General features: G+C 52.4%; 2 protein-coding genes across 2 annotated transcripts; one reads left to right on the top strand and one right to left on the bottom strand.

The window, feature by feature from the left end:
• Positions 1–1,420: 1,420 nt before the first annotated feature.
• Positions 1,421–7,911, bottom strand: CUNH1orf50 (chromosome unknown C1orf50 homolog). The gene is made up of 4 exons (XM_039702334.1): positions 7,538–7,911; positions 6,549–6,635; positions 4,104–4,235; positions 1,421–3,446 (listed from the first exon to the last, which is right to left on the bottom strand). The coding sequence occupies exons 1-4, from the start codon at positions 7,880–7,882 to the stop codon at positions 3,255–3,257; spliced, it is 756 nt and encodes a 251-aa protein (XP_039558268.1). The 5' UTR covers positions 7,883–7,911; the 3' UTR covers positions 1,421–3,254.
• Positions 7,842–15,748, top strand: P3H1 (prolyl 3-hydroxylase 1). The gene is made up of 15 exons (XM_039702333.1): positions 7,842–8,363; positions 8,745–8,897; positions 9,065–9,254; positions 9,729–9,860; positions 11,716–11,855; positions 12,565–12,654; positions 12,765–12,817; positions 13,184–13,305; positions 13,476–13,603; positions 13,709–13,804; positions 13,919–14,069; positions 14,527–14,644; positions 14,830–14,905; positions 15,063–15,203; positions 15,281–15,748. The coding sequence occupies exons 1-15, from the start codon at positions 7,881–7,883 to the stop codon at positions 15,392–15,394; spliced, it is 2,187 nt and encodes a 728-aa protein (XP_039558267.1). The 5' UTR covers positions 7,842–7,880; the 3' UTR covers positions 15,395–15,748.
• Positions 15,749–16,568: the final 820 nt, after the last annotated feature.

Raw genomic sequence — 16,568 nt, 5'->3', positions numbered from 1 at the left:
TGAGCCGAGCAGATGAGATCAAGAACCTGGAGAGACCCTGGAGTCTCCCACAGGGCACCATCTCACCATTCCTGCAGAAAGAGCCTCGCCAAGCATCACAGGAGGTTCCACCTCAACCAGCTTCATCCTTGTCTGTGTTCCAGATTATGTGTTGCTTTGGCTCTAGAGCACCTTCCAGTATTTCTGATGATGCCTCAGTTCTTTGGCTTTAATTAGATCCCAACAATGCATAAGCTATATTGGGGGAATGGTTCCCTGTAGTTATGATATTTTATGAAAAATCCTTTGCTAGGATTTTTCCCCTCCTGAGGAGCTGAGGGCCTCAGGAGAGAAACGTAAATAATAACTGTCTGCTGCTGTGGAATGCAACAGGTATATCTTCTATTGGTTCATGTGGATTGTTTTCACTTAATGACTAATCACACTCACCTGTGCTGAGGCTGTGAGCAGTCACAAGATTTTGTTATGCATTCTCTTTTATTTTTGTTCTTTGTAACTTTTTGATTATTTTTTCTGTTCTTTTAGTATAGTTTTAATGTAGTATTTTAGTAAAATATATAAGATAATAAATCAACTTTCTGAGAAAATAAAGTTAAGCCTCGTGTCTCCACACTTGAGGTGTTCACCTCAACAGTTCCCCTTTCCATCAACCCCTCCCTGCACCACCCTCATTCCCCACTTCCCACAGTGCCAAGAACACTGAGCATGACTATGAGCTCATCACCTCCATGTCCTGTCTCTTGAGACCTCCTTTGTCTTTTCATACAAAGCCACAGTGGTTTTGCTTTTTGGGGGCAAATCCAAGAGAAAGACTTGACAGTGCCTAGAGTAACTTCAGAACACCAGTGAGTCATGGGCTATGGAGGACCAGGGGTGTCTGCTGGACACATATGACATCCCACCAAAGGCTACAGAGATCCACAGCCCCTGTGGAGGATTTTGTGAACAGCTGGCTAGCTGACAAAGGTCACACTGACATAATACCGTTAGTTAAGCAAGAAGGAGATGAGGATAGGAGTCAGCAGTCAGTGTCCAAACCTGGCAAGGGCACTGTGCCCTTGGTGCAACATCAGGATGTGGGAGAGGATCGTTAGTTAGAAACATGAAGAAAATATGTAAACAGCTGCAGCATAGTAGCCTTAAGAATGATAAGGTAGGTGTAGTTAGCTGATAAGTAACTAACCAATAATGAGCTCGCTTTTTGCAATATGTATTAGCCTCATTAACACCAATATAAATGTATGTGCCTATCAATAAAGTTTTGAGATTTGCTGATCACTCATATTGAGTGCTGCATTTCTTCCGCCGATTACCACAAGCCCCCATCCTCTTGTGTGCACCATGGTACAGATATTAATGATAGAAACAGATAAAACCAGGGCAGGAATCCCCACTTCCCAGAGGAGCATACATCAACACAGAAGGTCTGGTGTTGCTGTAATTAGCACCACACAACGTCCATTCAATAATTAACTTTCTCCCTTCCAAGTTAAGATACAATAGCATGCAGTAAAATCAGACTCAAGGCGATAAACAAGTACAGAAAAACCCTGTCAAATTTGGCACCTGTAACTTAATAAGGAATTAATTATAGCCTGGTCTAATACTACTAATAATAATAATATTAAATTGCTGTTAATATGCCCTTATGCTCCAAGTGAGGAAAGATATTGAGGAAAATGTCCCATACTGAATCCAAGGAACAGGTTTCTGCCAAGCAGAGGCTCTACCATCCTGAGATATAGGTGGGCTACTGCAATGGACAGAGCTAGGAGAAGAAAATCTGGGACAAAAAAAAATCCTGGGCTGCTAGGGAGCTGCCCCAAACCTCCCAATCTTCTGTAACGCAAGCAGGAAACAGTTCTTCCCATGAAGAACTGTCACTGCCAGCAGCCTTGAGCACCTCCCAAGGCAACTACCGGTGTGTGGGGATGAGAACAGAGGGACAGTAGAGACTTGAGGCGAGGCTGTGTCCTGTAAAGGGGGAATAAACTCCAGCAATGGCAAAACACAGTGACAGTGCTGGTCCCCAAGGGTCTTGTTTTTGCAGACGCCCTCACAGCTGGGCTCCACCAAGAAGCACCAACTGCATCCATAGCCAGCCCAGACCTCAGGGTCAGAATTTAGCTCCTACAAGTGGTTACCAACCCTCCTTATGTTGCCTCTGGAGGTGGCAAGGCGATTGTGTACGTGCAATGCGTGGAGCAGCATATAAGATCACCTCGTCATGTCAGGAAAGTGAGCAAGTCATGGGAGAATCCGACCAGATCTAATGTTACATATCAGGATCCAACCTGGACGTCCTCTCTATCAATAAATTTTAACTTTGGCTCCTCACGGAAAAGCAGACAAGTTCCTGAAGAAGCCCTATGTGGCTGGGCAGGGGGAGGATATCTCCTCAGCAGCTCTGATTTTTACTTCTCTCTAGTTTTCCTAGGTGGAAAAACATGCTGGAAGTGTCCTACCAGCTCTACGTGCCACTAAGTCTTCCTGGCAAAGCTAAAGGTGTTTTTGCCACGCAAGAAGAACACAGGGCCTGTCTTGGTGGTACATGTGAGATCACGGTTGCTTTATTTTACTCTCCCCACTGCTCTGGCACAAAGTCCTCCAGTATCCTAACTCTGCCTGGCAGCTCATGCACTCAAATCCAAGGGGGAATGCACAAGGTACACATCATCTGAAGAGCACCTAAAGCCTGCATGGTGCTTTTGCGGATGTTCTTTCCAGAGAAAAGAGCTTCTGGGCACCTCATCGTCCCAGCTCAGGGATTCAGACCTGCTAGGACAGAGACCAGAGGACTCATCACAGCAGACCCTTTGCACAGGCTGTTGACGACTCTTCCCAGGCCACAGAGCTCTCTAAACATGTGCATTTTAATAAGGGGGAAAATGCAGCCTTGAGATCATTACCTGATGCACTCACAGTGAGGTACACCAGAGCCAGGCAGATAGGAGATATTATTTTACAGCATTAGCACATCTGCCCCAAGCATTTCTGCTTTTTGCTCCAAGCACTCTTAGAGCTCACACCTCCTGGTATCACCTGCCTCTTGCTACAGCTTAGCATAGGTCAATGAAGCAAATTATTCAACTACTAGAAAATCCAGTAAGACTGAATGCAGAATTAGTCTTCTTAAAGCACAAAAGAAATCAGCATTTTTGTTTCTTGGTCTCTTTCCACCCTGCCTTTGTCAGGGTACAGGCACTGTGTCTCCTTGCTCAGGGACTCTGCTCAGGGGGTCCTGTCCTGTGTGGTCACTTGTGTGACTTGGTCAGGCCCTGGAAGTTGGGCTCCATGCACAGGGGCAGTGCTGCCTGCTGGCTCAGGAGCTTCTCCAGGACAGTTATTTCAGCATCTCGTCTCTCTATGTCCTCAAACGGAGTCCAGGACATGTCATGCTGGAGCTTATAGGCACCAATAAATTCATGGGGAGTGGTACCCCATTCCTGGTGGAGAAAAGAGAGATTGCATCAGGGTTCAGTTTCCCTTGGAGTCAAGCTGTGCTGTCCCTAAGCACTACTACCTTCAAAGCAGTCCCACCTACGTGACCATACCATTTCCTAACCCAAAAATAGGCTCAGCTACCCCAAGTCCACGATCAGGCCGAGCTCCAGCATTGCTGACAGAGGAAGGCTCGTGGACATAAGATCTCCCTGACCTGCCCTGAAGCCTTCACCCTGCATGTAAGAAAATGGGTAGTCTGGAAGGAGGAGAACTCCAAGACCATCCCCTCAGCTGCAGACAAACTCAGTTCCTGGGCTGAAGTACCTGAAGAGACCATCCTGCCAGGCAGCCACACCAGCCAGGGAAGGCTCAGGGCATGTTGGCAGTTCTTTACTTCCAGACAAAGAACCACAGGTACCAAAAGACAAAATTCAGGTCCATGCACCAAAGGGCTTCTTGTCATTCTCCATCAAGAGCCACAAAATTCCTTAAGATTGCTCTAGCCCCAGCAGACAAACCCAGAGCAAGGGCAAACCTGAGTAGGGACAAACGAATGCCCCCATCAAGCTGGTGCTTTTGCCTGAGCTCCATATGTTCCCAAGCGCCAGAAATGTTACATTTTCCCCCTCCCTGCTTCTTCATGGCTTGTAGCCACCCACCTTAGGAGACAGGATGGAGAAATACCGCTGCCCACTCTCCCGCCTGTACATGTAGTAAACATTTCCTGGCTTCTTCACAAGGTTGCAGGCCACGTGGTTCAGATCAGCATCCCTGTTAGCTTCATCTAAGACCTGGAATACACAAAACATCTTTACACTTGAAATGACAACATGCTATTGCATCTCAGCCGTAGCCCAAGTCACATCATTTGACCTATGGGTCACAAGGCCTTGATCTCCCCGGCACACAGGAAGGAGATGCTTTCCGAAGAGATAAAGCTTTTTCCAATTCTTCCCTGTCAGTAGACTTCAAAGAATCTCTCCACAGAAACGGAGATACCTCTGCATCTCACCCCAGATTCACTTCTACACTTGACGTTACCACATGCTGGGCTTATTCCTCATCTCCACACACAACTGCTGGACTGGGGCCTTGTCTTGGTTTGAAAAGAAGGAAGGCAGGAGCCTCCCCTAAAATGGAAAATGTAAACCTCATCCCTCCAAATTATTATAATTTTGAAATTAAGGGGGGTCTCAGGCAAAGATACAGGAGTAGGAATAACAGTTCTTTATTAGGAAGAAAAATAAAAGTAAGAATGCAGTAATACAAAACAACACTGACAGAGTCAGAAATATGACCTAACACCCTGTGGGTCAGGCTGTTGGTAGCAGTCTGATTAAATAATGGCTGCAGTCCTACTGGAGTGACAAGTGTGGTTCTGTTGAAGCAGTGATCCTGTAGAAGGGTGTAGTTTTCCTCTGAAGGTCCAGTGGTGGTATAGATGGGTCTGGTCTTTCTCTGGGAATCCAGTGGAAAAGAAAGCTGCTTCTTTGGGAATGCAGTGGGAAAAGGCTGACTATGGTGTTCCAAATGTCAGATTATAGCCAGGTAGGAATGCTTGGCTCCTCCCCTGGGTGGAACATCTCCCAATGGGATGATGTAATTATATCAGCCATGCAGGGACACTCAATGGCCCATTGACAGAGGGTGTCTCCCGAAGGGAGGATGGGCCATGGAAGAGATAAAGAAAACTGCCCCACCTGGTTTTAACAGCTGGGGCAGTTTTAATTGGTGGCTCAATTAACAGAAGATAACTGCCCCACCTCTGGCAGATAGTAATAGAATACACTCCCCCAGCTACAACTTGCATTTACAATCTAAGACAGCCCTTTCTGCTGTGCCCTGAAAGGGAAGGGGCAGCAAACAATGGAGAATTCATCTCCCCAGTTCCACCACCTGACTGCTCCAGCTCCACCAGTTAATGATTACATGATGTAATGGCCTCAATGGCAGTGGGCCAGTTGCAATGACTGGCAGATCCTCCCCCACTATGGCTCCTGATTTTACTCCTAAGAGTGGAAGGCTGGACTGAGGAACACAGCCAAGCCCTGCTGTGTATTCCTGGGATCACCCACTCCAGCAAATGCATCAGGATACACATGAAAGTAAGCTTATTACTAGACAGAGAACTCATCTTTCCCAGTGAGGCGGCCTGAGAACCAACCACTAGGGCTATTACCCTTTAACCCCGGGAAAGCAGAAGCAGGCAAGGAGAAACACCCTCTTAGGGTGAGAAATGCCTCACTCCTATAGGCCTCTGCCGGCACATGTTAATATATTAAGTTCCATTGGTTCATACAGTTGCTCCACCCCAGTTCAGCCCCCATTCACCCTATTTGTATATTCTCTAGAATGCCTCCCTTCTCCTGATCCCCATTGGTCCCAGTTTGATGCAATGTTCCACCCCCATTACCCTATTGGTGCCCCTGGTTGACTGGCCCTCCTCTGCACCATTTTCACTTGTTCCCATTGGATTTTGACCCTCAGTGCCACCCCTTTTTTCACCATATAAAACCCTGTGCCCACAGTCGAAGTTTATGCTTTTTCCGGGATTCCTGTTGTGTCCCAATAAACCGTCCTTGGATTTCTGTACATAGACTTCCATACAAAGACCTGTCCTTTGCCTCTGTTGTCACCTATCATAGCGAGCGTGTTCCAGGTCCCAAAAGTGCTAGTCGCTCCCAGAGGAACCCACTGAAGCGCACCACTTTATCCCAGGGCCTCAGATCCAGCTAGGGCCACATCGTCACTTCATCAGATCATTTCAAGAGCACCATGCACACACAAGTCACCTGTCCCAAAACGAGAGTCACCTCTCTCGGTCCTGATACTCGTGAGCTGTTTTGGACTACCCGCCCTTGCTCCCCTACTTTATTAATAAAGTCCTTCTTGGTTTGCTGAGGACGCAGGGAAGCCCAAAAATCAACCCTCCCCCATTCCCCTTGGCACTGGACAATAAACCTTATTTTTCCACTAAATCTTCTCTGCTCAACTCCCGGCCCCACCTCACATGTAGGCCACAGCTCTCCCCAAATGCCCAGAAGTGGCAGCAGATGCTCATCTCCCAAGGCAGGGCAATGAGCCTTCTGCCCATCCTTACTCACCTTCCGCGCCTGCTCCTGCAGGTGCCGGATCTGCTCAGCGATGACTGTCAGTTTGCTGTAGGCATTTGCTCGAACAAAGTCATTGGCCTAGGAGAGAAAATCAGGGCTGGTCAGAACAAGAAGAACCGTAGCCCTCTGGACCGTGCTGAGCCACCTGTGGTCAAGCTGAAGGCATCCACAGAGTTGGGGGGTGCAGGAGCTGTCCTGGCACCCCTAGGCAGGAGCAAGGACCAGGAGCTGTCTGGATAGGGTGAGGGGCAGTGAGAGGGAGCAGCAGGACATACTGGAAGGCAATGCGTTCTGCTGGGAGGTAGTGGGATATACAGGGAGGATACACATTCACCTAAATGCTCAGGACATACAGTGAGCATTTAGGTGAACTGAGAAGCTCTGGGGGACATCACCAGAGATCAGTAGGAAGTACTACAAGGCACTGGGGGAATAGTATAACTTACTGGAGCACACTGGGAGGACCAGTAGAACATACCAGGAAATACTGGGGTCGACTGAGAAGCGGGATGGACTGAGAATCACTGAAGCAGTCATAGAACATATCAAGGGTAACTGGCAGTATGGTAGTGGGAGGCATGTGTACATGCTGCTGTGAACTATATATAGTGGAACATACTGGGAAGCAGCAGAGCATACTGGGATGGGACTTCAGTGGAATGCTCTAAGAGTCACTGTGGGGCAGCAAGGCACACTGGGAAGCACTGAAGTACAGTGAGAGGTTCTGGAAACACCAACAACGTGGGAACTCGGGAGATAGTGGCAGGCCACTGCGACATACTGGGAGGGGACAGTGGGAGATGGTGGGAAACAGCACAGGACACACCAGGAGGCCGCCGGGACCACCGGGGAGCAACGGGACGTGCTCCAAGCACCAAGGCCGCCACGTCGCCTGAAAAGGCCCCGGAGACGTCCGGGAGGCAGCGGGCAGTGAGCCCAGTCCTGCCCCCGCAGCTCCGCCGCTGGGACCCGGGCCTCACCTGCTGCACCTGCTGGGCCAGGGCCACTAGGTCCCCGGGGTCACCGACGCGGCCGGCACGGCCGGCGCTACCCTCGACCAGGGCCAGACCGGGACCGGGACCGGGACCGGGACCGGGTGCGTCATCCCCGGGCTCCGCGCCGCCCTCCGCCATGGACAGCCACGACCCCCCGCTTCCGCCCGGTGGAGCGGCTTCCGCTGAGGCGTCAGCACGCTCGGTGAGGGACGCGGCCATGGCGGGGCTCTGCTGTCGCTGATTGGCCGGCGGGCGGGGCGGAGGGGGCGGGGTTAGTATCGCTCCGCTGCCCGGCTGGCTGGCGCCGCGGTTCGGCCGCCGTTCGGACATGGCGCTGTCGCCCTCGCCTCTTGTGCTGCTGCCGGCGTTGCTGATGGTGCTGCTGGCGCGGGCGGCCACGCCACCGGAACCGATCCCGGTCCCGACCCTAGCACCGGGCGACCCGCCGTTGCCCGCGCAGTCCCCGGACGCGCTGTTCGCCGCCGGTGCCGAGGCGTACGCGCGGGGGGACTGGCCCACCGTAGTGCTGCAGATGGAGCGGGCACTGCGGGCGCGGGCCGCCGTGCGCTCCCGTCTGATGCGGTGCCGCCTGCACTGCGCCAACGCCACAGCGGGACCGCCGGAGGGGACCGAGTCCCAACCCGACCCGGTGCTCCGGGACTTGTGGTTCTTTCGGGCGCTGCTTCGCCGCGCCGCCTGCCTGCGGGGCTGCGGACCCGCTGCGCCCTCCCGGTACCGCCTGGGAGAGGAGCTAGACCGGGAGTTCGGCCGGCGCAGCCCCTACAACTACCTCCAGGTCGCCTATTTCAAGGTGCAGCACCGGTGGCGGGGAAGGAAAGGGGGAAGGGAAGGGGTGTCCCGCTACGACGGGTTTTGGGACGGGCGGGATGCACGGAGGATCCCGGAATCAGGCGGGAGGATGGATGGGGTGGGACCGGGTGAACCGGCCAGTGGCGACCCCGGTCCCGGGACGCCGGGAGGGTTCAGTGTCTGCCCCGGCGGAGTGAGGTTGCCGGCCGGCAGTGCCGGCCTTGCCCCCCCGCCTTCGCGCCCCCCCGCACCAGTGCCACGTCGGAGCTCGCTGGAGCCGCCCCTGTCACCGCCCTCCGCCCCGGCTGCCGGGATGCCCGGGGGACGGGTGTCTCCTCCGCTCTACATGGCATCCGCGCTGTCTCACCCCCGTCCCACCCAGATGAACCGGCCAGCGCAGGCGGCGGCGGCCGCTCACACTTTCTTCGTGGCCAACCCCGGGCACCAGGAGATGAGGCAGAACCTGGAGTACTACCAGGCCATGGTGGGAGTCCACGAGGATGACTTCACTGACCTGGAAGCCAAATCCCACCTGGTGAGAACCTCACCTCCCAAAGCCCCTGTCCGCTGTGCAACCCAGGGCAATCACACCACAGTTGCTGGCTCAGAGAGCTCATGAGATGCCATTGTGGTGGGGATGAGGTGATCCATCATAGGGAGTGAAGCATTGAGATCCCCTCATCGTTTCTCATCCTTCTGCAGAGTGAATTTCAGCTGGGCGTCCGGTTTTACACAGAGGAGCAGCCATCTGCTGCCATCCTGCACCTGGAGAAGGCGCTGGAGGAGTATTTTGTGGCAGACAGGGAGTGCCGCGCTCTCTGCGAGGGACCGTATGACTACGAGGGCTACAACTACCTTGAGTACAATGCAGACCTTTTCCAGGCCATTACAGGTGGGAGCCATTTCTTCTGTGTCCTGTGACAAGAGTTGAGTACAATTCTTGGGGGGTTGGTCCACAAAGACCTGGGGTGGTGGTAGGGGGTCCCTGAAGAGTGGAAACCCCATCCTAGCTTTCACTAGGGAAGGGGTGGCCAGTAAATGGCAGGAGGTGTTTACCTGCACTTAGCACTGGGGCTGATGCCCAGGAATTCTCCACATTCCAGAAGAACATGGAAGGACAGAAGAGAGACCAGTAGAGGGTCACTAAGATGTGATGGGAGGCTGAAAATTGCTGGTCTGTCCTGAGAGAGCACCACAACCCCACACTGGTCAACTCTGAGGTGGACAAGCCCCATCTCTGAGGGTTTTCCACTACCAAAAAGCTTGCAACAACCCCAGTATAAGCAGGAGATTGGATACCCCTCAGGGACTTGCCCATCAGCCTGTGGGTGACTGCAAGCAGTGACATGGCATTTTTCTCTGCCAGATCACTCCATGCAAGTGCTAAGCTGCAAGCAGGGCTGCGTCACAGAGCTGGCCTCCCAGCCCGGCCAAGAGAAGCCTGTGGAGGATTTCCTGCCCTCGCACTTCAACTACCTGCAGTTTGCCTACTACAACAGTAAGCAGCTCCTCACCTCATCTTCTCTGGTTGTCAGCACTTGGCACTTTGCCTGAAATCATAGATCCTTACAGTGGTTTGGGTGGGGAAAGGACCTTCAAAAATAATCTCATCAGTACAACTGAAGATGAAGGGACATCTAGCACTGGTCACTCAAATCTCCCACAGTCCTGTCCAGCCCGGTCTCTAACACTCTGGGCAGTCTGTGCCAGGGCCTCACCACTCTCATCAGAGAAAATTCCTTCCTTATGGCCAGCCTAATGCTGTCCTTCTTCAGTTTAAGACAATTTCCCTTGTCCTGTCACTATAAACCTTATAAACGATAAAAAGTTTTCTTCATCTCTCTTGTGGCCACTCTTGGTATGGGAAGGCCATCAAGATCTCTTAGGAGCCTTCTCATGTCCAGGTTCAACAAGCCAAATTCTCTCAGCCTTTCTTTACAGAGAGGCTCCAGTCCTCTGACCATTTTTGTGGCTTCCTCTGGACCCGCACTAATGAGTCCATATTCTTATGTGAGGAACCCAGAGCTGGATGCAGCACTGCAAGTGGCATGTCACCAGAGTGGAGCAGAGGGGCAGAGTCCCTCCCTCACCTGTTGCCCATGGTGCTAGGGATCAGCCTGGGCAGGGGGGTGTTTTTTGAGCTGCTAGTGCACATGGGTGGGTCCTGTGCAATTTTTCATCCACTGTTATCCCCATATCCTTCTCCACTGGGTGCTCTAATCCCATCCATCCCCCCCATCTTCACTGATACTGGTGGAGGGCCTTCCACTAGGCCTTGTAGTTCATGAGGTTCATACAGGCATGTTCCTCCCACCTGAAACATTCTCCAGGAGATTGGATCTCTCTGTGCTTGGCTGCAGTCACTCTCCATGTTGCTTTATTACTGAGCAGCTGCACTTTTCAAGTGAAACAACAGCCAAGAGAAGCATCTTTTTTTCCTCCTTGCCAGCTGTCCACCTCTTGCCTCAACTCACAGCAGCACACTCCCACTGCAGAAGAGTTACAACCCAGGAAAATACACCTGATTTGATTTCATTTTTTATTTACTTCTTTAGAAAAGTATAAAATGTTTCTGTGTGAATTTCTTCAAAAGGAGGGGAAAAAATATGAAGTCCAAGAGGATGGAAGTCCTCAAGAAGAGACAGCTGTGAGGGAACCTCATCAATGTTTGTCAGTATCTGCACAGTAGCGCTGGAGGATGGAGTCAGGCTCTGCTCTGTGGTGCTGAGCAATAGGACAAGAGGCAAAAACTCATGGCTGGGAAGTTCCACCTGGATATGAGGATGTTTGCCTCGACTGTGGTCTGAAGAGATTGTCCAGAGAGGGTGTCACATCTCTCTCACTGGGGATATTTCAGGCAATCTGGACCCAGTCCTGTGCTGTATGCTCTCAAAGGACCCTGCTTGAGGAGAGAGATTGGGCCAGATGACCCACTGTGGTCCCTTGCAATCTGACTCATTCTGTGATTGTATGTTTCTGTGAAAAAACACATGAAAGTGGGGTAGGATGCTTCAGTGGCTGGAAACTGCTGGTTTGCCAGTAAATGGTTGTGACTGGCTACCTCTAAATAAGCTTTGTAATGTTCTCCAAGTGAGAAAAGTACCCAAGCTGTACAAGTACTGCTGTTTTCTGTTGTGATGGTTTCTGGAGACAGGAGAGCAACACAGAGTCTGAATTTTGCCTTTGTGGCAGCAGTTATCCTTGCTCCAGGGGATCTGCTCTACTCATGACACAGCTTGGAACACAAGGACTATGGCTTTCATCTCTCCTCCATATCTTGGGGACATATCCTGTCTTTGTTGTGCCTCCAGTGTCCTTGGACATGCCATTAACAGCCCCATTTCTCATTGCAGATGGGAATTATGAAAAAGCCATTGAATGTGCCAAAACCTATTTGCTCTTCTTCCCACATGATGAGGTGATGAACCAAAATTTGGCCTATTACACTGCCGTCCTGGGGGAAAACCTGGCCAGACTCATCCAACCACGAGAGGTGAGCAATCAGAAGGACAAATCATTGCAGAGACATCTTCTCTTCTCACTGGAGACCTTTGCAGAAGCTGTAGGGTCTCCTCTGTGCCAGCTGCCTAAGGTGGACAGGAATGGGTGGATTTAAGGTCAGACAAGCTGGAAAGTAGCCAAAAAGCTGAAAAGCTGAAAAACATCACTGGCAAAATGTCTTAGGCCAAGTGAAACTGAATGACTGGCACACATGGACCCATTCCTGATGGAAGGGGCTGTGAGAGGCAGGTGGACAATCTTTTTAGGAGGATCTGAGGCCACCTCTGTTTCACTTTTCCATAACTGAAGTGAAATGACTTATAAAGGAGAGGATTTGGGTTCAAAATAGCCAAATCTGGATGGCCAGGTCCTGCCTGGGATGTGATAGGCATGAATGGGAGTCTCTGCCCCACAGCAGTTGGAGTAGGGGAAGGGAAATTGCTCCTAAAGAGCTTCCTGTGGAAGCGACACACATGCGCCTCTGCTCAACTGTCATCTCCCCAGGGCTTGCCCACAGGGAGGTTCAGACAGGATGGGGAATGCCACTTGCTTCCCAGCTGCCAGATGGAGCAGGAAGCCAGGCTGCAGGTCTGGAGCAAGGACCACAGGAATGGTGTGAACCTGCATACTCCTGCCCACACTCAGGGTTTTTCAGAATCCTCCTGCTGTATCTCATCCCATCCCTCTGCCCCTTGCCACAGGAGATCCAGGAATATTACCAGCAGAGTCTGATGGAGAAGAAACTGCTCTTCTTCAGCTATGACGTCTTTGGCATCCCTTTTGTGGACCCGGTGGGTGATGTGAGACCAGGGTGATGCAGTGGCCAGATGGAAGGCAGATGAAGGGTCTGTGTCCTGGGCAGATCTTTGTCCAGCTCCTGATGTTGTTCTTCTGGCGGCAGGACACATGGACACCTGAAGAGGTGATACCGAAAAGACTGCGAGAGAAACAGAAGTGAGTGCTGTCCCCAGCCTAGCTCACCCAGTGGGGGTCTGACAGGAGAAACCCTTCTTCCACTGTGGGCTTTGGGCCAAAGGACATGGCATAGAGCTTCTGCCGGGGGATGTTTTGATATTGGGACTGGAAGAGGCTGCTGGAGGGCAGAACTTTATTTCCCATCAGCCCATGGGATGATGGGCATGTGTAGGTCACCCCAAACACCTCAGAGTGAGGGATACATTGAGGTGACTCTCTCCAGTTTAGGTGTGAGCTTTTTTACTAGCACCTGAGACAGCCTGTCCTGCCCTTGTCTTAGTGGCCCTCATTTCTGATGTGGGGACAGTGGGATGGTGGTGGTGCTGATGGCTGCCGCATGCCCAGGGTGGAGCGGGAGACAGCAGCACGCATCTCTGAGGAAATCGGCAACCTCATGAAGGAGATTGAGACACTGGTGGAGGAGAAGACCAAAGAGTCTGCCGACATGAGCAAGTTCATCCGAGAAGGTGGAGAAGGCCAAGAGGGGAGGTGGGATGGAGACCTTTGTGACCCCTGCTGCCAGTTCATAGTTCCTCCACACATGGGTGGCAGCAGGAGCAGGTGGAGGGACCACAGTTTCCCCCAGCCACACCAGAGTTGGTGGCATCTCTCTCCACCAATCCCATTTGTGTCACAGGTGGCCCTTTGGTGTACGAAGGAGCTAGTGTCACCATGAACTCCAAGGCCCTGAATGGCACCCAGCGTGTCGTGGTGGATGGAGTCCTTTCTGCTGAGGAGTGCCGAGAACTGCAAAGACTCACAAACGTGAGTGCAAGAATGGGTGTAGCAGGCAGGGATGGGTAGAGAATGCCAAGGGATCCCATCCTGCTGCTCACGCATCAGACCAGTAACACCAATCGAGTTTTGCAGGCGGCTGCCTCGGCTGGAGATGGCTATCGGGGGAAGACCTCTCCTCACACTCCCAGCGAGACCTTCTATGGCGTGACTGTCCTCAAGGCCCTCAAGGTTGGGGTGGCTGTGTGGAGAAACAGGCTGTGGGGACAAGGGAGGATAGTTTTGGGGGAGATGGTTGCTCATGCCCATCTGCGACTGAGTCCCTGTTGTGTCTGTCCTCCACAGCTGGGGCAGGAGGGCAAGGTGCCCCTGCACAGTGCCTACTTGTACTACAACGTGACAGAGAAGGTGCGGCACATGATTGAGTCCTACTTCCGCCTGGAGGTCCCACTCCACTTCTCCTACTCCCACCTAGTGTGCCGCACAGCTATTGATGGTGAGTGTGGGCCAGAGGAACAAGTCTTTTCCTGTCTGGATCTCCTTTAACAGCTGGAGTGGTGTAGTCTTGGACCTTTCTTTGGAGACCTCCTTGCTGCTCCCTAACCCACCTCTCTTCCCAGGAGGGTGTAGGAAGCTTGTCCCTAAGCCCAGTTTGGGAAGATGAGAAGCAGCTCTGCTGGCTGCCTCTGACAGGGCAGATGGCTTCATGCCATACAGGATTTCATCACTCTGAGGCATTTTGGGATGGGTACTAAGAGAGATTTGTACCTGGAGGGCCATGGAAATGCCATGGGACAAGTCAACAGTGCCACCCAAATGGCCTTGCACGATCCACACTTCAACAAGTGGAAGTGCTTTAGGCTAACACATCTTGTCATCTGCAAGCACAAGATACTTGGGGATGGACCCTGTTCTTGCACAGAAGGGTCCTGACATGCTCTGTTCTACCCTAGAGAAGCAAGAAGGCCGGAGTGACAACAGCCACGAGGTGCATGTGGACAACTGCATTCTCAATGCAGAGGCACTGTTGTGTGTGAAGGAACCCCCAGCCTACACTTTCCGGGATTACAGGTAGTGGTGGTGGCTGTCAGCTGCAGCTTCTCCACCTAAGGGTACCATGATTTGGTGACACCTGAGTTGGGAGGAGCAAGGCAGGAGGTGCACCAAACCTGGGCTTGCATCTTGCTCTTGCCATGGTGTTGGGGAGTACTGGTGATGGTTACTTGTCACCTCCACTTGTCCCCTGCTCCATTTAGTGCAATCCTGTACCTTAATGGGGACTTTGAAGGAGGAGCTTTCTACTTTACTGAGCTGGATGCCAAGACTGAGACTGTGAGTAGCTCAGCTCTGAGGATCCATGTGCAACACTAACTAGCTCCTGCCTGTTGGCTGTGTGCTCTGGGAACATCCCCTGAGCCACTGCAAAACTTGGGTTGATGGGAACCAACGCACCCCTGATTGGGGTCTCCTGGCTTCCCACCCTTGACAGGCAGAGGTCCAGCCACAGTGTGGCCGTGCTGTGGGCTTCTCCTCTGGCTCAGAGAACCCCCATGGGGTGAAAGCTGTGACCAAGGGTCAGCGCTGCGCTATTGCCCTCTGGTTCACCCTGGACCCTCGGCACAGTGAGCGGGTAAGCTCCCTCCTGGCAGCGCATAGGGTTTTTGGGTGGGACAGTGGCTATGCTTACCACTATGGGTCTGCCCACAGGAGCGTGTGCAGGCAGATGACCTGGTGAAGATGCTTTTTGGCATGGAAGAGGGTGATTTGGAGCCAGAGCAGGAATCACCAGCTGCCATTGTGGAGGGGAAAGATGAGCTGTGACATCCTACGGGGACCAGGACGTCTCTGCTGGGACTAGTCATGTCAGCATTGTGGCTTCAGGCTGCATAGTCATAAGGGCAACATATGGGACCCCCTCTGCCCCCAACCCAGTTGGAATGGGGCTTTAGGGAATGTCTTGTACTACCCCTGCAGCATCCAGTATCACCCTGTGGAGCTGACCTGGGTGGGGTGTGTGATGGAGGCTCAGGGGTGGGTGACATGGGGACAAGGAAGGGATGCTGTGTTAGGGGTGGGGCCCTGGTACCAACAGGTGCACTGTGTGCCTTTCCTGAAATTGGAGCTATTTAAGTGCCTTCTGCAGAAAATGGGTGAATAAAGGTATTTTTTTTCTAAGCTGTTGCTTTCTGAGTGGGGACTGAAGGCTGGTGTCACCCTTTGGCTGTCGTCAGTGTTGGGGTGCAGTCTTCTCTTCTGGCAAGCATCTGCCCAGAAGTATTGTAGCCCTGTAAGCCTCACAAAGGTGTTTGCGGAAGACAAGGTGCCCCAGGGGCAGTAAGGGCAATGCAATCTCCAGCTGAGCATCCCCTGGACACTGCTCCCATAATGTGGGAAGGAACCCACCATTCCAGCAAGGAGGGAACTGTCCTTGAACAAGAAGGACATTGAGCACTCTGGCACCCCCGGACAGGGCATTGAATTGCTCCCATAGATGTCTGGCCATTACCATAACCATCCCGGGAATGTGGGCAAATAAATCCTGCCCCGTGTGCAGCCGCCCAGCAACCCTATCTCACTTGGAGGGCAATTCACCATTGGGGTGGGCAAGGGGGAATCTGGAGGATCTTTTCTCCAGGATAACATACAGTCCCCATGGACGCTGCCCACCATCCCAGCGTCCACCTCCAGCTGCCTGAGCGCGTGAGCAGACTGCTGATGAGGCCATGGCAGTTAACGATTGCCAGGTCCTGGGGCTGCAATGGGCTTGGTGTCACCAGGGTGGTGACACGTGTTCCCCACACCCCCACAGTCAGTACACCACTGACAATGGCTTCTCTTGTTGGTGCCGTGATGGCATGGTGTGCCTGAATTCCCTCATTGAATGGAACCATTTCACTGCTCCCTGTTGAATTTCTGGAGTGACCCATGGGGCCTCTGGGGGGCTCCCAGCCCACAGCAGAGGGTCAAGGATGGTAACTTCCCATTAACACCCTCC

This window comes from Passer montanus, unplaced genomic scaffold (assembly GCF_014805655.1).
Source record: "Passer montanus isolate IOZ18808 unplaced genomic scaffold, ASM1480565v1 scaffold155, whole genome shotgun sequence".
Classification (NCBI taxonomy): domain Eukaryota; kingdom Metazoa; phylum Chordata; class Aves; order Passeriformes; family Passeridae; genus Passer; species Passer montanus.
This window is presented reverse-complemented; position numbering and strand designations above follow the sequence as displayed.

Coding starts and splice junctions, on each gene's coding strand:
- P3H1 (XM_039702333.1), top strand. CDS start 7,881: ATGGCGCTGTCGCCCTCGCCTCTTGTGCTGCTGCCGGCGTTGCTGATG. Junction 8,364..8,744: donor TCCAGGTCGCCTATTTCAAG/GTGCAGCACCGG, acceptor CGTCCCACCCAG/ATGAACCGGCCAGCGCAGGC. Junction 8,898..9,064: donor TGGAAGCCAAATCCCACCTG/GTGAGAACCTCA, acceptor ATCCTTCTGCAG/AGTGAATTTCAGCTGGGCGT.
- CUNH1orf50 (XM_039702334.1), bottom strand. CDS start 7,882: ATGTCCGAACGGCGGCCGAACCGCGGCGCCAGCCAGCCGGGCAGCGGA. Junction 6,636..7,537: donor TGGCCCAGCAGGTGCAGCAG/GTGAGGCCCGGG, acceptor TTTCTCTCCTAG/GCCAATGACTTTGTTCGAGC. Junction 4,236..6,548: donor TGCAGGAGCAGGCGCGGAAG/GTGAGTAAGGAT, acceptor TGTGTATTCCAG/GTCTTAGATGAAGCTAACAG.